Source organism: Musca autumnalis, unplaced genomic scaffold, assembly GCF_047663935.1.
Source record: "Musca autumnalis isolate F117 unplaced genomic scaffold, ASM4766393v1 scaffold_2, whole genome shotgun sequence".
In the NCBI taxonomy this organism is placed as follows: Eukaryota; Metazoa; Arthropoda; class Insecta; order Diptera; family Muscidae; genus Musca; species Musca autumnalis.
This window is the reverse complement of record NW_027411755.1, coordinates 261,093,037-261,117,447: the sequence shown is the minus strand read 5'-3', so window position 1 is coordinate 261,117,447 and position 24,411 is coordinate 261,093,037. Positions and strand designations below refer to the sequence as shown.

The 24,411-nt window shown below is 36.1% G+C and overlaps 1 protein-coding gene across 2 annotated transcripts in view; it reads left to right on the top strand.

Moving 5' to 3' along the window:
- The window catches only part of ham (hamlet), a 111,548-nt gene extending 88,835 nt beyond the window's left edge, over positions 1–22,713 (top strand). For both annotated transcript variants that reach the window (XM_073964746.1, XM_073964747.1), the window contains exons 5-8: positions 7,881–8,034; positions 12,340–12,496; positions 19,024–20,073; positions 20,325–22,713. In XM_073964746.1, coding sequence (XP_073820847.1) covers positions 7,881–8,034; positions 12,340–12,496; positions 19,024–20,073; positions 20,325–21,506 — 2,543 coding nt within the window. In that variant the 3' untranslated portion in view covers positions 21,507–22,713. The remainder of the gene's footprint in view (positions 1–7,880; positions 8,035–12,339; positions 12,497–19,023; positions 20,074–20,324) is intronic.
- Positions 22,714–24,411: the final 1,698 nt, after the last annotated feature.

Below are 24,411 nucleotides of genomic sequence, written 5' to 3'. Positions count from 1 at the left end.
ATAAACAGCAGCAACAACACAAGAAACTAATATCCCAGTAAACATTTTAAACAAAAATCTGAAAAAAAATCTGTTTAGAGGAAAATATTATTATCAAAAATTTGTTCAAATCCAAGAGGTTTAATAGTTTTTTTACCAAAGGAGCCTCTAAACTGGGATTATAACTCGAAAAGTTCCTTAAGCGTTGACTTTATGGGCATATAGACCTCTCCAGACTCAATTTCTAAAGCTTCCATGAGCTAAAATAAGACTATCACAACTTCAAGCTGAATTTATAGGAAGATATTACTTATAAGTGATGTTTCAACCCAGGTAGACAAAATTCTTAGTGTAGGTTTTAAACTCAAGTGGTATGCATTCTGAAGATTAACAAAACTCTATGCGTGGATTTTTAAGAGCAACATACCACTGTGCTGGTATTTTTTAGGCCCGCAGAATTTGTAAGACAAACAGAACTTCAAGCTTGTAATATTGATTTTTGAGAACACCAAACCTTAAAGTGTGGATTTTTTTAATCAAAGATACCACAAAGCTTAGATTTGTAAGGTCAATATACCCTCCAGATTGTGTTTCCGAAACAACAGACTTCTAAGGATTGATTGTAGAGAAGGGGACCATTAAACGTGGATTTTTAAGTCCAAACAGACCTCCAAGAATTGATTTTTGAGATCAAAGGACCTCTAAGCTTTGGTTTTGAGGTTAACAGACCTCTATGCTTGAATTCTAAGACCAAGAAACTCCAAAAGTACCCAATATACAATTTTAGATTATTAAGACAGACCTTCATATTTAGATTTATGAACCCTAAACTTGTGGGGATTTTTATAGTCAACAGACATATGATCTCTGATTTTGAAGCCACCGACTACTTAACTAAGGCTGCAGATGTTATAAAACTAGATTTATAAAACAACAGACCTGTACGATTGGATTGTTGAGACATAATAGACCTCCAAGCGTGAATTTAAAAGACCAACAGAACTCTAAGCGTGGGTCTTCAAGACCAACAAACCTTTAAGCGTGGGTCCTTAAGACCAACAAACCTTTAAGCTTGGGTCCTTGAGACCAACAAACCTTTAAGCGCGTGTCCTTAAGACCAACAAACCTTTATGCTTGGGACCTTGAGACCAACAATCCTTTAAGCGTGGGTTCTTAAGACCAACAAACCTTTAAGCGTGGGTCCTTAAGACCAACAAACCTTTAAGCGTGGGTCCTTAAGACCAACAAACCTTTAAGCGTGGGTCCTTAAGACCAACAAACCTTTAAGCGTGAGTCCTTAAGACCAACAATCCTCTAAGCGTGAGTCCTTAAGACCAACAAACCTTTAAGCTTGGGTCCTTCAGACCAACAATCCTTTAAGCGTGGGTTCTTAAGACCAACAAACCTTTAAGCTTGGGTCCTTGAGACCAACAATCATTTAAGCGTGGATTCCTAAGACCAACAAACCTTTAAGCTTGGGCCCTTCAGACCAACAATCCTTTAAGCGTGGGTCCTTAAGACCAGCAAACCTTTAAGCGTGGGTCCTTAAGACCAACAAACCTTTAAGCGTGGATTTAAAATACCAACAAACCAACCAAAAACCAACAAACTTTTAACCTTGGATCTTTAAGACCAACAAACCTTTAAGCGTGGGTCCTTAAGACCAACAAACCTTTAAGCGTAGATTTAAAATACTAACAAACCAACCATAAACTAACAAACTTTTAAGTTTGGATCTTTAAGACCAGCAAACTTTTAAGTGTGGGCCTTTATGATAAGCAAACTTTTAAGTGTGGGTCTTTAAGACAAGCAAACTTTTAAGTATCGGTCATTAAGACCAGCAAACTTTTAAGTGAGGGTCTTTAAGTCCAACAAACTTTTAAGTGGGGGTCTTTATGACCAGCAAACGGTTAAGCGTGGGTCTTTAATACCACCAAACTTTTAAGTGTGGATCTTTAAAACCAGCAACCTCTTAAGTGTGGGTCTTTAGGACAATAAACCTCTTAAGTGTAGGTCTTTAAGACCAACAACGTTTTAAGTGTGGGTGTTTAAGACCAGGAAACTTTTAAGTGTGGGTCTTTAAGACCAACAAAATTGTAAGTGTGGGTCTTTAAGAGTAACAAACCTTTAAGCATAGAGTTTTAAGGCTAACAAATCTTCAAGCGTGGAGTTTTAAGACTAACAAACCTTTAAGTGTGGAGTTTTAAGACCAGAGACACATTTAAGCCTGGATTTATAAGACCAACAGACCTCTAAGCTTGGATTTTTGAGGCATACAAATTCTAGGCGTGGATTTTTGAGACCCAGAGACACATAAGCCGGGATTTAGAAGGCCAACAGACCTTCAAGCTTGGATTTGTAAGACCAACAGCCTTTAGCTTCGTAATTTGAGACCTAAAACTTCTAAGCTTGGATTTTTGAGGCCTAAAACTTCTAAGCGTGGATTTTTGAGACCCGCAGGCATTCTAAACGTTTAGTTTTAAGACCAAAGAGTCCTAAGCCTGGATTTAGAAAACCAACAGATATCTAATCTTGGATTTTTGAGGCCCAAAACATCTAAGCTTGGATTTCTAGAACCAAAAAAACCCCTAAGCATCGATTCTTAGCTGAAAAAATATCAGCTAAGCATCAATTTCTTATCAATACATTTGTTCTCCATCATTCTTGTTGTCCAAATTCACCTGTAAAATGTTCACTGGGTTATTAGAGACTCTGTGTTATTTAGTTTTGTTGGTTGGTTGGTAAATTTTTGATGGCGTGATTGCGACTTGTGACTGTGATATTTTTTTCCAAACGCGTGCCTTACACCAAGTCACGCATTTATCTTTATGATTACATCTCCCTTTTTGTTAACTTTAGTTATCATCTGGTTGGGTGTCTGTCTGTCTGCCTACATTCTAGTTCCTTGATTTGTACTTTTTAGTCGCAAACATCAAATCTTTTACTAATTGCTGGCAGTAAGTTAGGCTACAGAGAAGAATGAACAAACTGTTGTTGTTGTTTGGGCTTCTGTGTGTGGTTTTTCCTAGGGCTCAATAGAAAATAAAGAGGGGGTTTTGCGCCGGTGTAAAGCTAATGTCGTTTACTTGTTTCTTTAGCCGGGTGTCCAGCTGTGTTGTTTCCCACATTTATGATTGTGTGGCGTCAAGATCAAAACATTAATGCTGTGGCAACTGTTCGTATGTATGAATGTGGATGTATATGGGGTACGTGTGCCTCTCTGCTATCTTTTAATCTTGTTTGCGTAATGTATTTTTACTGTTTGTTTTTGGTTTATAGCAAGCATTTCGTTTGGTTTTGACTTTATCCTACGGCACTTTGTTGTCTGTGGTAGCTATTGTTGCTGCTGCTGCTGCTTCTGATGATGTTGTGCTCTGGTGATGATCTTTATCTAGACGAGTCGATCTGTCTGATCAACTCTCAGTTTTTGCTTGTAGTATTGTTTTCAAATGGTATGGAAATCGTTTGGGTTGTTTAATGTATTATTGGAAAATTAGAGTAATTTATGCAATATTCACCAAGTGGCGAAGAAGTGTCTTTGGGTTTTTTCTTCATTTGTTTTGAGATTACTGAGAAAAAATGTGGATTTCCGTATTGGAAAATTTGTTTTCATGATACATTTATTATAAATGCAAGTTTGTATTGTCAAAATAATGGCAATGTTGGTGTCGATGGCGATTTTGAAGTTGTGGCGTTGCAAGATATCAGAGGCGAAGATGAAGTCTTGGGGGTAAGAAATGGGTATATCTTGGTGAAAAAGTTTGTAGTAGAAAAATCCTGCCTTACTAACAGATTTTCAAATATCTGCACCTATGTATTTTCTAGCACTAGTTTTCACAATTTATGTGTACACCAAATCATTTTGATTAACAATTTTTTTCTTCCATTTACTTTGACATCATTTACAATTCAATTCGCCTGTCATAGATAAACTTACTGACAAAAAATAAACTACTAAAAAGGGAAGGGTTTAACATCGTACGTGTATTCCATCTTCTCTCACATAAAATAACGATTAATTAAACCATCATCAATATCATCAGTAACGTTTAAAAAAGGTGCTAGCCAGCCAATCACCAGAAGCACCATAACATTATCACCATCATCATTGAAGCCAGTTAGTTAGTGGCAGGCCATCATCATCATTTTTTATCGCACGTTGACACCATAACAACTAAATTAACTTTTTTCTCATTTCATCTCCATGTTTTTTTGTTGCTATTCTTCTTGTTCAAAACTAACAAAAAAGTAAAGGCTTAAACTATTATCATGTATTCATCCACGGCCTCTGGACCAAACCTATAATTTTCTATTGCTTTACATTATTAGACATTAGCCGGCAGAAATCAAATCAAGCAAAAAATGAGGCAAGCGCGACACTATGCTATGATGATGCAGATCATCATCAATCATTCTTAAATCTTTAACAACGCCATGGAAAAGTCAAACCAACGACTACTGTTTTTGCAATTGATGACAAAACAATATGCGCGCACGGCGGCACATGTCAAGAAGCGATGTCATCAATAGCAACAATACAGAAAAACGAGAGAGGAAAAGATAGCACCTCCAAAAAGGGGTTTATTTTCATTGTTGTAAGCGCCTTGCACTTTGGTGGACGGACGGGTTGATGTACGGACTAATGCAATTTAGACAAAATGAAGATCAAATGTGGACATCATTATCGAGACACTAATGCCAAGTGAATCATCAATCGTTGGGTTTTTTTAAGCGTGACTTGTTCTTAGCTGTTGGAAAGAAAATCCATTTATCATTTATGGGAGTTGATACAGACAGACAAACATGTCAATCACGTAACAGGGACGGGTGACATAAAGGGGTGACAATTAATTGATTTATAAAGGAGAGGGCTTCGTATTGCGAACTTTGCAAAAACATTGACTTACTCAAATGTATTTTTATTGCTTACATCATACTTTTTTAATTTTTTCATTCGACAATATCTTGACAAACGTTTTATTGTTGCTGCAACCATATGCTTTGTGATAGACAACATAATATAGCTAAAGGCAACAATATGTATATTTAAACGTCTACCATACCCCCTTTTTGTGGATATCACCTTGGTGCACAAACGACTTGCAGGCTAAAGGTCGTGGGTAAGATTCCACTGACAGGCAACATAAAAAATTACAACGGTGGCAAAATATACCTAAGTAATGTAGCGACATTTCCTGAGTATTTCAGCCATGTAAAACTTCTCTAAAAGTGGTGTCATAAGACACGCCGTTCGGACGCGGCAAAAAAAGTAGGTCCCATATTATTGAGCTAATATGAATCGGGGTGCACTCATTGATATGAGAGAAGTCTCCCTTGTGCCGTATGGGATGTTTGTGTAAAAATTATATATGCCCTTTTTGCTCTTAAAATATATCTTTGCCTATCTCTCTGCGAGATGTAGATTTTACTATTTAATTCCTCATAATTGAAACTCTCTTCAATTGTATCTGTCGAATATTGACGCTTTGCGTGGGAATTTTATGCAGGTGATTAAATATTTTTCATTTTCAACATTAGATGGTGCAAAAGTTAACCACCCAGTTTTTTTTTGAATTTTCATTCCATTATCATTCTTTGCTAAAGTTATTGTTCTTCTTGTGAACTTGACTTTTTCCCAAAACCACCTAAAGAGGAGGTGGTGAGTGTTTTCATGTGGCCCTCTTATTCTAGTTAATATTAACACATAATTAGAATACAAAGCCAAGCAAAAGAAGAGAATGAAGAAAACAATCCTACCACCCTTCCTCTAAGATACCACTACGTAACTACTAGCCACCCCATGTGTTAACCATATGACACAAGGACAAAAATGCAATGCAATTGACTCGTTTTAACTTTAAAACCAAAAGTCAGCTTAGGCCAAACGGCAGAGGTTGGGCCACCTGTGTGCCTTGCTTGAGACAAAACCGCAAGAAAATTCAAAATATTAAAAAAAAAACTATAAAAAAGTCACGAAAATCTTCTCGACCTTTATGTAACATCCCTTAGTTCCAACGCCAACACCAGCAGCACCTGCCATGACTCTTGGCCTGGCATACGTTTGTTGGTCACTCTGGTTAATGGACAATTTGATTTAATTTTTTTGACCGGTATTTGGCGTTGCTATTGTTGTTGTTGTTGCTTTTATCATGTCAAATGTGGCTTTCAATCACTTGCGTATCTCGGAGGTTGCTGCTTCTTTGTGACCAGGTCCCAAGAGAGAAAACAACAGCAACAGAAAACCTTGTGGCCTGGCCCAACTCAGGTGTTGTGTGGATGAAGGCTTCTTTTTTAGCTCTGCTTTTGGGTATGATTTGTATTCTGTTTTAGGGGTGTTCTGGGCAAATATTATTAAAGTCCACGACCACGGCACAGGTGAGGGTGTTTACCCTTATTATAGTTGCTTTAGAATAAATGTGTTTGTGTGCATTCGATGTTTGGTATGCATACAAAAGCCAATTATCTATTCATTTTCATATGTTTACGTGTTTAACGAAAACTAAGCGAAAATAACCTGCAAGTGCGAGTGGGTAGTAGTCATGGGGTTAGGGAAAAATCATGAAAAGTCCTTGCTTGAATGAGTGTGCAACTCTACCGGTATGAGTGTATGAGTAGTGTATGCGGTCAAGTGGAACCAACAGACCAGCAGAACATCAGACAGTAGCTTCGTACAAAGGACACTTGACGTTTTACAGGACTCCATGGTCAAACACTTGTTCAACGGAAACGGAAGAGTCAAGTTGTGTGTGCTCTCATCAGTGTTGAAGATTACCAAAAAGAAACGACAACGATCCTTGAAGCTCATAAAGAAGAGCCAAGTTTAAAAAACAAGATCTTCAAAATAAAAATAATAATAAATAAAAAAACTTTTTAAAAAATTGTGAAAACTGTTGCTGAGTTTTTGTGAAGTGAGTTGAAATAAATAAGGTGAAAATAAATAAAACAAAAATAATTTAAACAAGGTCAATATTTGTGTATAAAACATATATAAAAACAACTATTAAACAAAAAAAAAAAAAAATTATATTTATATTATAGAATGATTAATATTGAATATTTTTAAAAAATTTAAAAATTATTTTTTTTAAATTAAAAAAATAAAGTTTATTTAAATACGTTCATAAATAACATCTATCTTTAAATTTAATTAAATGTATGTAATAAATACATTCCAACGAACTGAGACATACATATACTAAAAATCGATCCTTAAATTTTAAATTTTGAAAAACATTAAATTTAAAAAAAATTAAAGTTAAAAAATGTAAATTTTGAAAAAAAAAATTTTCTTCAAAATTTGAAATTGTACCAAAATTTAATTTTTTTTTTAAATTTAAAATTTTTTAATAAAATTTAAATTCTTTATAAATTAGGTGCAAAAAATATTACTAACAAAAATAAAAAAAAAATTGATAAAATTTCATCAAAATTTAAAATTTTATGAACATTTAAAATTTTTTCTAAATTTAAAATTTCTTAATAAAATTTACATTTTTCATAAATCGGTCGCCCAAAAACAATAGCTTAACAAAAAATTCCTGCTTATTACCCCTGGTAGTCCTTAAGTCCTCGTAAAAAGACAGTCATCCATACATGGGCATTTGTTATTTTCCGAAACTTATATAATTACCGAATATTATCGAGAATTCTTTAAATAGACTTAAATAATCTTCTAATTGTACACTGTACAACAATCATTATTTTCGCCAAATCAATCGATTTAATTTATTTTATATTATTTACAATCTAACTCAGATAGTCTTACAAAACCTAACTCATACCAAATGCGATTATGACTCACTAAACTTTCAAACATTTAAATAAATCACTTATAGCTCCAATTTTAGAGTAAATAATTCTAAAACTAATTTTTGTCTATACATTTCTCTTTTCTCTTCCAGTTTCTTTTTATGGTTCCAACTTAAATCACGACGACGAATATCGAGACAACAAAGATAAATCATCGGAGAGTCTAGATCCTGCATTAAGTGATGATGAACACGGTTTTGATATACGCTGTGAAGTATGCGATAAAACATTTGGAGATATAGATCGGTAAGTAAAAACATGAGAAAGTCCCCTCACACATGACCTTTGTTACACATTCTTGCCTTAAACCAAAAAAGCTAACCAAAATTCCCAAAGGGAATAATTAGTCGGTGATAATTACAAAGGTTGAAATAAATCAAAACGAAATGATTTACCGATTATAATTTGTCATTTACTCATCAGCACACCTCTTTTCTAAGTGGGTTTGGGGTGGGGGTCTGTGGAGAAATTTAGTTTGGTGTTGTTATTACAACAATAACAATGTTAAACAAGTGTTGTTGTTGAACACCTTTGGAAACCAAAAAAACAATGAATAATGAGGCCTAATTTGTGTAGCATGAGGAGGGGAAGGGTAGTTGTTGTTATGCATAGATAAAGGGTTAAGAAAAGGTTATTAGGCCGCTTATTATAATGAAAAAATAAATATAATCAATAGCAACATGCCGCCTAATATTTAGAAATTCAAATTCAATTAATGAGGGTGCTGATAATAAACTTACCTTAGAGGTGTTGTTTTTCTTTCTGGAATTTCCAATTGGAATTGAAGAGGGTGTTGCAGTGAAAGCCCTTTAAAGGTTAAAGTAATATCTGAAATTAAATGAAGAAAAATAAATAAATTAAATAAAATAAAATAATAACGCTAGCATACTTGTTGGAGTAAAGTTGTGGCCTACGATAAAGTTTTGGGAAATTCTTCACAAAAAGGGAAAGAAATTGGCAAAAAGAGATTTAAGATTGCGAGAAATGAATAAACGGCATCTACATTTCAACCTTTGCATTTAACTGGACATCTCCCTTTGAAGATTAGGCAAAGAGTGATTGACTAATAACCAATCAACTGATGGATTGGGAGGTATCAGGATCTTGAAATTCTGCAAGAGGTAGACCATTGCAGTGAAGACGTGAGCTAAGGTGAAGTTTTTGGAAATTTTTCACAAATTAAAAGCAGTTTAATATTGTGAGATATACAAAAACGACATCTACGTTTCATCTTTTACTTGTGGTTTTCGAATTTTTACATAATTCATGAGCACACTTTTAGGCCGAATTTGATATACATATAGTTATTGCTGCTTAGAAATAATATAAGTGCCGACAGGGCAGACTTCAGTTAATCCTACTTCTGAACTTAAAGACTTGACCTTTAGCTCTGTTAATTGTTTGTAATTCTTCCTTGGCCACATTGGTTTTATTACATGGCGCATTAGGTAAAGATTAATTGACTAATAACCATCCAACTGGGGGATTGGAAAGCACGAATATCGTGAAATTTCACAAGACGGCGAAAGATAAGGTTTTGGAAATTCGTCACAAAAGCGAAAGAAAATTAAAAGGTGATGATTAAGATTATAAGAGCTACATGCGCGCCATCTACATTTCAACTGCTACCTTCTCATTTGTCTTTTTTACATAATTCATGAGCATATTTTTAGGCGGAATTTTAGCTTTTGGCATACATAGAAATCAAATGTGACACTTAATAACTTCAGTTAATCTTCTCACTTCTGCCATTAAAAGTCTTGACTTCTCTCTCTACTACTAGGTTGGTCGCTAGAAATTCTTCCTTGGCTACCTTGGTTTCCCTTAGATTCGTGGCAAGTCAATGTCATATTCTTTTTTCATATTTGTGTGCAATCATGGCGGCTCAAAATAACTTGATCTCACCTCTCATTTTCTTCATAGAAGCTACCGCGGCTTTGCGTTCTATCCTCTCACAGTTCAATTCACATTGAAGCTGCTGCACTTGTTTGTCAACTCCACGGAGTTTCCTTTTGGACTCTACATCCTTAACCTAGAGGCTTCGAATCATTTCAAAATGAGCGCTAACTTTAGCTTCAAGACTAATACTGACATCTCCAGCAGTGTCCAGGTCGTTTAAAAATTGGATATAAATTGCCCTCAATTTTGTCAATCTTCGCTCAGATTTTTCCAACTCCTGGTGTTGGGACTTTCTTTTGCGGGCCTTCCTACGTCCTCATTCCTCTCATGATATGGCTATATTGGGAAATATATTTTTCCATTTTCAATTTTCAGTAAACAATTTTCTTTGTAAACAACCGGAACTTTCTTTTGTCTACAATGTTACATTCTGCTGCCAGTTTCGATGCTGCAGGCCGCTGATATTCAACGTAAGTCTGCTCATGGTACTCTTCGGGTTGGGTTTTATCAATCTCTTCAATCGCGCAGTTGAAGTATCATTATTTAATTCTCGATTTTTGTTGGAAATACGAAGGTCTAATATAGTTGACCTCAAAGAGAATAGAATGTTCGGGTTCGATCACCATCACATTATCAACGGTGGTAACTATCCCCTCAGCGTACTGTAGGCGACATTATCTGAGTATTTCATGCTAAACTTCTCCACAAGTGGAGTCATAAGATACCGCTATAAGATTTAGGTCTCATACTATTCATCACAGAGAAGTCTTCCTAGTTTCTGCGGGAATGTATATAATAATTGATCTATGTCTCTCTCTCTCTCTCTCGTTCTGATGGCTACTTGATAGTCTCTGACTCAATCGAACATTCTAGATCAGGTACGCCCCCCATATACGTTAACGGATGTCCAACAACAACATACTCTCTATGCCAGCGTCAGGCACCTTACTTTTCTATTGCATACTTTACGGGGCGTCATTGTGTGAGTGCATGCTTTTTCAATGGGTTGAATTGTGTGTGTGGAGAGAGCAACGTTAAATGAGCGCACACGGACGCCTAATTGCCTGACCTGGCTCTATGCATTCTCGTCTATTGTTGTTTAGCACCAATACAAACGCATTGTTTGCGGTCCACGCATACGACTCTCTCTCGCTCTCTCCACAAACAGCGTGTGCGTCAATGCATTGCTAAAATTAAAAATCATTGAAACAAGCGACAACATTGACTTCTGAACGAAGACGGAATGGTGGTTGTTCTGTTGTTATTCTCATGAAGGGCACGTGTGCCCCTTTTTGCCAGATGCTGGTTTAGGAAATGAAACACTTTCTCAGAGAGACTAATGCATTAAATATTTGAGCACCGATGTTCTAGGTTGTAGTAGTCTCCCCAGTTCCTTCGAGGACTTTTGTGGGAAATATAAGTCAACAATTCTTCAAAGAACTAATTTTCCTTACAATTGAATTGTCATCCAGGCCAACTTTGAACAACCAAGAAAAAGCAAAAAACAAACATTATGGGACCTGTTAAACAAATTTGTTGTTGTCTATCACAAGTCAATATTTGCTCAATAGTTAGCCACCAAGAAAAGGAGCACAAAAAAGTGTTAACAGTGGCGGCTAAAGTGTGCTGAGGTAAATATTTACACTTAAGTGGACACACAACAACAAAAGTGTCAATTACTACTTCATACATTTGATTTCAAGTGTTAGGTCATGCAGTGACCGGCCAGCCACACTTTACTGCTGGTGCAAATGCATGCAATGCTCAGAGCTAGAGCAGAATTTGATTTTTTTTACTTTATTGCTGATGACATGATTTGCTTTGGGGACAAAACAAAAAAAAAAAAGAAGGACACTTGAAGAGTACACGTTTAGCATGTGTTGTCATTTGTTGGTGGTGTTGGTTAATGGATAATTTTGATTTTACAACAACACGCAAATGACAAATCACAAAAATCATCACCGTTCGTTCAGCTAGCCACTCAGTCAGCCAGCCAGCCAGCAATCCACATGTCAATCTACAACTTAAAAAGCATTTATGGAGAGGATTCCAACAGTTGTGGGTCACCATGTCCTTTTTCACTTTGTGTCGCTGGCCATCCCGTGCGACCTTTTGACAATTAGGTTTTCGTGTTGTTGCTGTTTTTTTGTTGCTGAAGAGTGGGCCATTACTGATGAAACCTTTTGATTTGTTGCATATTAAATGAAAATATATTTGTTAGTGACAATCTACTATCAGGAGCTTTCAAATAGGAGGCCCCCTCATAAGTAAACAAAGGATGCAGGGGGGAATTATAAAAGGATTTTATCTGATAATTTTCTAAATAAATGGGGAGTATACTAGAAATGCAATAACAACATGTGCCGGACTTTTTTTGTGATTTTCACATTTTCTCTTGACTGGTTTTATTTTTTTTTTTTGGTGTTTTTGTAAATGTTTTCATGTCAAAAAGATTTCAATCGCTCCATTATTGAACTTCCAAATAAGGAGTGTGTGTGTGTTGTTGTTTACATTGTAATTTATTTAAATGAAATGTGAATTCTGACACATGTTGAGCGCTTTAACAAATGACAAACGTTTTTTTGTTTTGTGTTGTGCTTAGAAGGCCAATTAATTTATTTTGTTTTTCTTTGTTTTTTTTTTTTCTTTCAGACTTGATGAACACTTAGTGGTTGCCCATCATTTTCGCAAAGACGAATTCCTGTGTGAATTGTGTTCAAAACGTTTCTGCCATCGTCCAGTGTTACTGAAACATCGTGCATTGGTCCACAACGAAATCAGGAAATATCCTTGTGAAAATTGTACCAAGGTAAGTTGACAAAGATTTTTTTTATCTCAGATTTCTATTTAAATTTCTGTTGAAAAATTATAAACTGGATTTTGAAATGTTGTTTTCTAACTTTTGGATGATGGATTATGGTCTTAATAGTGTTTTGGTTTTTTTGTTTTTGTCTGGTGACCATGTCTCATTGATTTTTTTTTTTTTTTTGATATCAAAGAGCTTCAATTGTCCATTGTTTTGTAAAGAAGAAGAAAACAATAAAAAAGTAAATGGATTGTCATGCCACTTCATCTACATACCGTAGTCGTGTATGTCTGTATGTATGTTTCTTACGGGTGACAACGAAGACAAAAAAGAAGTGTGAAGATTGATCAACTTAAAGAAATCTTTTTTTTTTTTGTTTTGTTATTTCTGATTAACAAAAATCTATTTTATCAACTATCAGAAAAAAAATTAAACAACAACGCCACAAAATGCTTAAGCAATGTGACGCGATCAACAAAACTTTTGATTTCTAACATATCAATATTGCCGTCGGCCATTTAAGCTTTGTGATACCCTCCTTTTTTGTCCAGCTACTGCTATTATTTGTTTTGTCTTACGAAAAGACTTTTTTGTCTTCTTTCAAAGTCATTTGATTGGAGACAGTGGATCGGAGTTACAAATTAGAAAAAAAATAAATGAATAATACATATAGAATTTCCCACTGTGTCTTAATCCAGCAAACCATTTGTTCTGAAATAGGCACGGAATCCTAACGAATTCGTAAAGCAAGTAGTTTGAAGGGTTTGACATAATTTCGGGACGAAATCAGAAGAAAATCCTTGAAAAATTGGGCAGGGTCATTTTTTGCCAACATTTCGCTCCGAATTCGGAATTAAATCAGAAAAACATGGGTAAAAGCCCATAAGAAAATCGAATAGAAATTGGAACGTTTTTTTCTGAATTTGCTTTCGAAATTGTTCACACGTTTTAGACATCCGTCATTTGGTTTGCTGGAAGTTACATACGGAAATCTAGACTCCGACTGCATTTGAATAAATGGACAAGAAGTTGAAGACTAAAATATCCATCTAACATCCATGAAACCTTAACATAAAAATGTCAGACGGAGAAAGGACCTAGCGAAACAGACACCCAAAGTAAAGGGCTGGGGCTCACTTCTGTTGCTATGAAAATGTGAAATGAAAACTTTTCTAGAGGAGAAAACTGTCAAATGAAAAAAAAATATAAAGGAAATATTATTCATTTCAAATTTTCATAGAACAAGAATCCATCCCTATTCCAATTTACTTCTTATTGATCGTTCTTAAAACCAAACGTCACTCCCCTATTGATTTCAAATAATATTTCTTATCCATTGTTACTCTCCTAACCACTGTTCCAAACCAGACGCCCTCATCCATATCAACAAAATTAGAAAATCACAAAAATGAATCAGTTAATATGTTATGTCCATCCATCCACCTATCCACATACCCTTCCCTTCACCAAAGACAAAAATAAAAAAATAAATAATAACAATTGGAATGCATTAAACAATTAAACATTATTTGGAATTAAAATACTTGGCTGGTTACACTTGAATGTTCGGTATTCATGGTAAATTTGGTATAACAACGGTTAGCTGGCTGGCGATTAAGGCGTGTACCATTTGTGGTAACCAACATGAAGAACAAAAAAAAAACGAACGGACAATGGTTAGCTTAAGAAAACTTTTCATAGCCTTAATTTATGACATTATTTTCTTGCACCTCATCAGCAATACTTCAGTTGCTACGTCTTAGGTCGTTCATCAATAGCTTCTTCGGAGTTTCTTTCCCCTTTTACCCAATCATCATTATCATAATCCAAAACCTGGGATTTGTTGTAATGTTTTTCTTATTTTGTGCCAACAACAACAACATCAGCTTAATGGATTTGGTACATCAAAAGATTACTAAGCTGAAATTGCTGCCGATCGATGGATGGGATGCAGCAGCAAGTACCAATGATGATGCTGGTGTTCAATTGTGGTTTTCTAATTTCATTTGATGATGATGATGATCACAACCTGAGCATCATGGCCACACTTACAATGATTTTCTGTTGTTATCTCAAAAAGCATAAATCCCAGAAAGGAGTACCACAAACAAAAAAAAAAAAAACAACTGTTATCTCGGCCACTGTGTCTTGTCGGTCGGCCAGCCGTTACAATTACGCAGTCATTGGCATTCCAAAAAGGCGAGTTCATCAATTTAGAGGAAAATATTGCCGGTAATGAATGTAATTGTAAGATTTTTGATGTTCAACTTCTTCAGTTGGCATGATTTTTGTACATCCAGCGCGTCGAGCGTATCATTTGTGTTGCATCATGATTATGCAGTTATTTTGTGTGGCATTCTTCCAGCATCAAGAAAATTCTTTCTATTCAAAATTTGAATTTGGGAAAACTGGAGCAAGTGTTGATGTATTTCAATAGTAGTCGTTAGCACTGTCTACGAGCTGCAAGGCAATTAGCCGAAGGATTGTGCCAATAAATAGAGTTTACCACGAACATTCCGAACGCTCAAAAGAAACTTAACTTCATATTAATGAGTGCAAGGCGATTCTCCTTTTAGATCAATTATAAGATAGCTCCTTATTAGCACCGAATCAGATATTCAGGAAATGGAAATTAAGATTAGGCTGACAGGGTTCAACTATGGTTAGAAAAATGGCTGCATTACATTTACATGCCTCGGACTCAAAGCCTGGAATCAGTGTGTTGGCGATCATCCCAACCAAGCAGAGCCGACATGATGTCAGAGTTTCAGCAACGCAATCGAGACAATCAGAGTAATTCCTAATCACCAGCGTAGCATTATACAATAGGCATTATAATCACTGGCTCATTTAACCACGATTTATTTCAAAATCCTTCCGGTAATTTTTTCTTGGTTTTTTGATTTTCCCCATCTATAAACATTGTAGTTGCAGAATCCATAAAAAGTTGTCAGATGTAAGCGCTTTTTATTTAAAGATAGTTAAGGCGCACAGTGCATGATCTTGTTTTATAAGGAGGAGGCGATACAGTCAGTGCATTGCCTCAATTTGAACTTCTATATCTCAAAAACGGTAGAACCTACGAAAATATCATAAAGGTTAATCTTGTGGAGAATTTTCACAGCTACAACATTTTCCTTAGGCCCATTTACATAGGTCTCGCGGTTTCCAAGTAAAATCGTGAAAACCTAAAGAGCCTCTAAAAATGCGAACTTAAATCGCGATTTATTTGAAAATCCCTCCGTCGTTTTTTTTTTCGTTTCTTGATATTTCTCATCGATGAGCATTGTAGTTTCAAAATCTGCAAAAACTTCCCAGGTGTAAGCACTTTCCATTTAAAATTAGTTAAGGCGCACCGTGTGCATTGCCCGAATTTAAACTTCTATATCTCAAAAATGCTGAAACCTAGGAAAAAGTCATAAAGGAAAGTCTTGTAGAGAATTTTCACAGCTACAACATTTACTCTAATCGAATTTCGATAGGACTTGCGGTTTCCCAGCAAAATCCTGAAAACATAAGAAAACCCTAACAATGTGACCTTGACTGGGATTTATTTGAAAATCCCTCCGGCGATTTTTTCCTTTTTTTTGCTTTTTGATTTTTCTTATCTATGAAGATTGTAGTTTCAGAATTCGCAAAAACTTCTCAGGTGTAAGCTACTTTCATGTAAGTATAGCTAAGGCGCACCGTGTCCTCTTTTAACGTAGAATGTTCTACAATGTTCGGGACAGCGCTGGAGAATGGGACCAAAATATTTTACCATCATTGATATGTCGTCCCTTCACTTTGGCTATTGCTCCACTTTTTTGTGACCTCTTTGACATTTTCAACTGTGAACTTCGTACGCTCAGGCGTACACTTGAATCTTAAGCCAAAGGAAAACCAAAGCCTAAAGAAATAACTTCTTGCCAAAAACAAACAAAAAGAAAAGCTTTTGTTTGTAAGGATTTTAACAGATTAAGATTACAGACAGACAAACCGACAACACACAGTCTTCCTATGTGGCCACAGATCAACACAGACACACACACACACACCCATACTTACACATATAAGTACTGCTTAACAAACAAGCTAAATGAGCAGAAAAAATGTCGCCAACTCTAGCTACCGCCTTTTAAGCCCCCCTTGAAGTTGTTTCCATTCAAAGGGGGTAGAGGGGGCAATGAAATACTTTCAAAGTCATCAACGACAACAACGACATTACCACTCCCAAAATGGGCAATAAATATAACGCTCAATACATTCTCTTTGTAGGTGGTTAACTGGTCTCTTCTTTAGCTGCTGTTGCTACAGAAAAAAATTACCTTCAAAAAACCATGATCGTCATTATTGTTATTATCGGCTAGCTATGGGTCTTAGCCTCATGATCATCGCGCTTTACGACAACATTAAGCTGACAGTAAAAAAAAGCTTAAATTTTCGATTTTTTTTTCCTTTTTCTTTAGTGAGGATGAAGAGTAGGGGGAAGGAGAGATTCAAATTCAAGTTAAAAACACATTGATAACCATCCATCCACCCCCACCTACTCTTCTTTCATTTTCTTTGCTTCATCATTTTTTTTTTGAGATTCGATTGAATTCGTTTGTTTTCTTGTTGCTGGTGTTGTTGTTATTGTTGCTGCTTAGTAGTAGTCGAATCTAATCCATTTAATGTGGTAATAGTGAGCAGCACGAGCTATACAACAATCATTCTTCAATTTTTTTTGTTTGGTCTTGGATGTTTTATTGTTTGGCAAAAAAAACAAAGTAGAGGACCAGAAAAAAATATTGACTGCTCATGAAATGTGGATGAGCCTTAAGAGGGGAGTATGGGAATTCGAAAAAGGTTCAAGGGCATGGTCTATAAGCCATCAACGTAAACAAAAATTAATTCTGAAGGATTTCTTGGGAGCAAAATTTCGAAAGTGCAGAACACTTTTCACTTGACATTGGTCCCAGATGATCTGCTCCAGCCCATGTTCATACTTCAAAATCATTTCATTTCAGATGTTTCCTACACAAAAAAAATGCAGCAAACAAAATATATGTTTGGGTGCGAACAAAAATATGTTTGGATCCAAACATATGTTTGTTGGCAATAGTCCCTAACATAACATATGTTGCTTGCACCCAAAATATGTATTATGTTTGTTGCATTTTTTTATACATGGAATTTAAAGGTGATTATTATAGCGTTTTTGATTAAAAGCTAAGATATCTGCAAAGAATTATGGTCTTATCTGCAGCAAGGATATATCAAAGATTACTAAAAAACCTTCTCGCTTCCCTTGACTTCCATTCAAACATTGAACTTTATTGCTTCTGCAACTTATTAATCCGATCCTCTTCCTGCTTCACTGGCAACTTCTTGATACACTCGAAAGCGATTTTGTTACTTTGACAGCATGATTAGGCAGACCAAATAACAAGACGCTAAATCAACAATTTGTGTATGAAAATCATCGTTGGAATGCCTCAGTGTGCGTGCAAAGCAGCACGGGCGGCGGCGGCGGTTGGTTAACAAATGGCCCAAAAGGTTTCTAACGAAATCCGTTAATGTGTGAGTGTACCCCCATTATTAAATAACGGTGGATGGCTTGACAACGCTAACACTCACTCACTGTTCGGTGATGACGATGACTACGACGACGACGACAATTGTATCAATTGATGGCCAACAATTGTTCGATCACTTGGTGTTATCAATAATGGATGGAGGTTGGTTGGATAGCTGCTGGATGGATGGCTCGACAGGCATTTAAATGGTGGAGGGAGTGTTAGATTGTTATCCCCTTCTCCGCTACCTTTGATCTCATTTGCGTAATCAACGAGTTTATTTCCTTTGGTTTGGTTGATTTTGTGTAAGCAAGAGAGGGCGTCTGAGCGAGCATATTTTGTTTGGGGATTTGTGTTTTGTAAGCCCTACTTTGTTAGATCCGTTTAGAGACGTTTTCTATGAAGAAAAAAAAAAGTTCGATTAAGCCAACAATTGATTGGAAGAGTAAGTGAATGAGTGAGTACATGAGCTGCTGCTGTACAGAGAACGCAACTGAACTTAGTTTGCCACAGCAGTGGTAGCCGTCATATTTTGTAGGGCCATTCATTCATTTGCCAAGATTCAACAACAACAAACCATTGTCTGTCCCGTGCTGGCTGGCATGATTGATTGATTATATTTTCGTTTTCGTTTGGTAGCTTTTTAAGACCACAAAAGAGCATCTAAAGACCACCACCAAAATAATACCTGATTTGTCCTCTAAAAGAAAAAAGAAGGTATTTTACATACCATGGACAAACACAACACACACCTTCGCACAATCATCAGGGAAGGTTTAAAAGGTTGGTTGTTGGGTTTTTTGTCATACACGGTAGCCACCGTTAGGCCTGTTTCTTTTTGTTGCTTCTTTCAAAGAAAAAAAATGAGATTGATTTTTTTGGCTCTTAGCTTTCAAAGCGTTAACACTTTTTTAATTCATTTATCCCTCACACACACACACACACCAATACATTATCTAATTCTCTTCAATTACTTTTTTTGTTCATTTGCAGGTATTTTGTGATCCATCGAATCTACAGCGTCATATTCGTACCCACCACATTGGAGCCAGAAGTCACGCTTGTCCCGAGTGCGGTAAAACATTTGCCACTTCATCTGGCCTAAAGCAACACACGCACATTCACTCCTCCATCAAACCGTTCCAGTGCGAGGTGTGTTTTAAAGCGTATACGCAGTTCTCGAATTTGTGTCGGCACAAACGGATGCACGCCGACTGTCGCATGCAAATCAAGTGCAACAAGTGTGGTCAGAGCTTTAGCACCGTTACCTCATTGTCAAAACACAAGCGTTTTTGTGATTCTACCAACGTACCACCCGCAGGAGTCGGATTACCACCCAGTCTACCTCATCCGGCAGCGTTGCATCATCAGTCGCAGGCCCAGTCAACGTCGGCAACACAGGCACGATCTACCGGCGGCGCTAGCGGTCTTAACGGAGTTTCCCAATTTCCCAACAATATGGCTACACCACCAAATCCCTTCTCGCTGTTCATGCGTTCACCATATTTCCCACCCTTCCCACCAGCCATGGCCTATGGTTTGCAGAGTATGTTCCCCCAGGGACCAGCGGTGCCTACACCCACCTTCCCTTTAATGTTTACAAAACCCAATGTGGATCTAAGACTACAGCATCAGCAGCAACAACAACACCAACTCCGTTCCCCAGTATCTCACCAACAACAAAGTGTTGGCGGTGGTCATCTAAAACACAATTCCATGTCACCCACATTACCCAAAGAACAAATGGCTGCAGTCCATGAGGCATTTGCAATGTCCTTGAGCAAATCAGCTGAGAGAGAGGATAGCAAGGCATCACGCAATTCCTCAGTGGAACGTTCACCATCTTCTTTAGCTGTCAACCATGCAAAGGCTCTTAAAAAGGAGTCTCAACACTTTACCTCCGATGAAGAATCCAACTCTGTTGTGGAATTGAAAATTGAACCCAAAGATGAAGAGGAGGAGGAAAAAACAAATGGAAACCCTCAGAATCGCAGTGATGATGAAGGAGAGGAGAATGTTTCGCGACACAATGATGAAGATAAGGTAGGTTTCAAAATTTTCAAAATACAAAATCTTAGATTCCCAAGGAGCTTGAACTACGTTCCGGTTTCTTGAAGACGATTTGGAACATGAAAACAAAAAAATAAAAGAACGGAGCATACCTAAAATAATTTGAAATCTAAAGTGGGGTGCTTTTCTTTCTTTCCATCCGTATCGGCATCAAGAAACACTTTCCTATAATGCAAACTCTTTTCAAAACAAATTTTAATATTCGATATTTTTCCTATTTCCAGAAATCCATTGACATTGTATCGGTCTCACCACGCCATGAACAGGAGCCCAACAACAAATCAAACGCTGCCGCCGAATTACCCTTGGATTTAAGTTTGTCACGCAAAAGAGCCTCAACAGATAGCCGTGATAGTCATGAGGAGAGCAGTCAAAAATCAATGACGCTGCAACAACACAGTCCTCGTGACCGCAGTCCCATAGCCAATGAAGAGCTAAGCAATGCTGATAGTTACGAACCACCCAAAAAGAAATCCTCCTTTAAAGCTGCCTTCAGCCTGAGTAGCCGAACACCAACTGCCTCACCTGGTCCCACCCCCTCGCCATCACCACCCACCACAAATGGCAACACTACAAGTGGCATCAATGAATCCGGCCCCAATGCCACCAACATGCCACCCACATGTCCACGACCCATACACCCAATGCTTTTGGACGAACTCTATCGCACACAGGCATTGGAATCAGCCTTTCAACGTCCGTTCCCTTTTTTAGGACTAATGGGCGAGCGGCCGGCCTTTGATGCCAATGCGTTGCGCGCTAGAGGAGAGTCGTTTCCGCCCGAACCAATTTTTCGTGAAGCCCTAAGAGGCCTATCGTCGGGTGTTATGGCTGCCGCCGCCCATCAATCTGGTAAACTTAAAGATCGTTATACTTGTAAATTCTGTGGCAAGGTATTTCCGCGATCGGCAAATCTGACACGTCACTTAAGAACCCATACCGGAGAACAACCCTACACATGTAAATACTGTGATCGGGCCTTTAGTATTTCCTCGAATTTGCAGAGGCATGTTCGTAATATCCACAACAAGGAAAGGCCATTCCGTTGCCATTTGTGTGATCGTTGCTTTGGCCAACAGACGAATTTGGATCGTCATTTGAAGAAACATGAGGCTGAGTCGACCGGATTGGCCATTAGCGATTCACCGTCGTCAAATGAGGCTGATCGCGATGATTCATATTTTGATGAAATTCGCAGTTTTATGGATCGCGTTACCTACAATGAGGAGCTCTACACTCCCACCAGCATGGGTAATGGTGAGAATGACACTGATTACAATGGCAGTGATGGAGAAAATGAGCTGTCCGTGTCAAGACCATCATCCGTCGATGAGGTTAATGGTGAACATGCTAAAATGATGCCAGGTCAAAGTGAAACACTAACGGTAACTGAAGATGATCAGTAATTAGAAAAGAATCATTGATAAAATATAATTGAAGGAATTAAGAATTCTTTTCAATGCTCAAAGAATAAGGGTCTTAGAATTGTGACAACAGGAGGGCACGGCATGTGGGCAACGACGAACCACATGCTGAAAATGCTATTTTTTTTTTAGCCTGTAAATATGTACTAATTTTAGATTTAAGAACAATTTCAATTAGCTATAAACAAATTATATAACTTTTTTAATATATAAGCGTTATCTTTTTAATTCCTATAAGAAAAAAAAAAAACAATAACAAAGCAAATACCAATAAGAAAAAAAAAACTAAAACAAAACAACATAATATTAAATATCTAAAGCAACACCCAATAATAATGACAAACGAAAAGGAAATTGAATTGTTTAATAAAACGAACAACAATTTAAATTAAAAGCACTAAAATTAATTAAGCTATTCCAAAACAAAAGCAAAAAAATTTCAGTTTTACAATGGCATTTATTTTTTGTTCCAAAATATTCTTGAAGTGATGAAGATGTTAATAACGGGTGATGATGATGGGAATTAGATTTCATTTGGTTCCCCCAAAATTTGTTTCGTCATTTAATTATAATTTTACGAAATGACAACGATGCTATAAAAACAAAAACACAAAAAGATATTTATAATGTTATTTTGTTCTTAAGTTTAAGAGAAAATTAAAACAACAAAAAAACACATAACAATAATTTTGTACATAAACCCCCACAACCAAAACTATACAAAGTAGTAAAAATATCTATTAAAAGAATACACAATTTGTTTATAATTTATTTAGCCATAAGTATTTGCGATTTTAATATTTTTTTAATATGAACAATTTTTTAGTCAAATAATTTGTTTTTCCTTAGTTTTAAATCCACCCACACAAACACACAGTAACACATTTCGTTAGTTTTAATTCAATTAAAAACCTAATGAATGATTGAACATTTGAGGATCATCATTGATCGAAAATTGGTTGCAAGTAAATTATATATTTATAAAAAAAGATAATATTAATTATTGTTAGTAAGTGAATTATTATTACTTTTATTATTATTCGTATAATTTTGTATTTTTTGTTTTAAATTTAATTATTTGGAAAACAAACAAATGATAATGACAACAACGTAATATGAGAAAATTATTATTCAAAATAAAAAAATTAAACAAAAATATACACATAAATTTAATCAAAAAATATAAAAAGGTGTTTTAGTTTTTTGGGTTATATACATACATAATAAGGAAACAAGTGTTAAGTTCGGCCGAACTTTTGTTAGCCTCCACCATGAAATATTCTAAACTCAAATGGAATAATTAGTTTCTTTTCTGTTATAAAAGTACATATGCACTGGGAACCTAAATAAACAATACAGTAAATTTTTCCGAAAATTTAGAACAAAACTTCAAAATTCCTAAAATCGTGTGGAATCTTGATATGAAGGGCTATATCAAAACGAGACCAAAATATTGTCCATAATTTTTGGTGGAGAAGTCTATTGAATGGAAAAATGTAAAAACCCAAAAATGGGCCGATATGGCCCATCTCCGAAGTGCTTATCTGCAAACATACAGATGGACAGATCAAGAACATATACAGTGGTGGCCAATACATTTGCAACAAAATTGAACGTTTTAGGAAATTTTATTTAATTTTTTTTTTTTTAAGTAAAATTAAGTTTTTTTTTGCAATTATTTATGGTTTATTGCTTCAAATATAAGAAAATAGTTAGTAAAATATAATTTTTTCCATGATTCATATCATTTGTATTAGTTTTGGGAAGATTAAAAGTGAATAAAATTTTGAAACTGATATCAGTCATACGTACGTCTTCGGGTGAATGGCGGGTCGTCCGGCGAAGCATGGACATGGGTCCAAGGATCAAAAACTTCAAAAGTAATGGACATTTCTTTACATTTCAATTACAATTCAATTCAATTGTCAATTCAATAAACTTCAAAGTTTATAGTGCAGTTGCATAATTTATTAGCTAAATTCAGAAGTCTGGGCCCTGAAAAACATATGATCGGAATGATGGGTAATGATGTATTGAAGTTATAATCAAGGTTGCGGAGTCGGAGTCGAGCAATTTTGCTGGAGTCGGAGTCCGAGTCGAAAAAAATAACTCGACTCAAACTCCATGCAATTTTTTCTACAATTATAAATATAAAAATTCTGGACACCATTTTTTTCAAAAATCATTATTTATTTTAACAAGTAAAAAATTATCAGTCAGCTTGTATATATTGAAAAATTTTTTCCCAAAAAACGTATGTATTTAGGGGTTTTTAAAAATCTTGGGAATTTGACCCGAGAAAAATGTTCATTAGGATTAGAGATCAAAAGTTTTGCGGAGGAGATACTAAAAGGAATGGATCTACATTGACCATTATGGAAGTGGATCTCCAACCACTACATATGGTGTCATAGGGGGTTTTTACAACCAAAAATCAAAGTGATTCGATAGCAGGTCTTAAAGTGAACTTATCCGAAATTTTGTGTGGGAGGTACCGGATGGAGTGGAAAAATATAGTCCATATTTGAACCTGATCTATATATAGTAGATATATTAGGATGCGTAAGGTATGGACCAATTCGGCCACTCCCTTCAAGAGTTACAATATGAATAAATTTTCCGAACATTTTTGAACTTTTGTGGGGAGGTACCTGAAGGAGTGGACCGATATGGCTTATCTTCAAACGTAAATTATGTTTGGACAAAATATTACTAAGGTCAAATTTTGGACCGAAACGGCAGATCCGTTCTAGAGTTATCTTGCGCTCCAACCACCTCACACGGTGTCATATGTTTTTTTTTTGCAACTTTCATGTTATTTTCTCAGGAAGTATGGACTTGCCCCTGATGAAAGTTGTACCGTCGTATGCAGGGCAGTGAATATAAG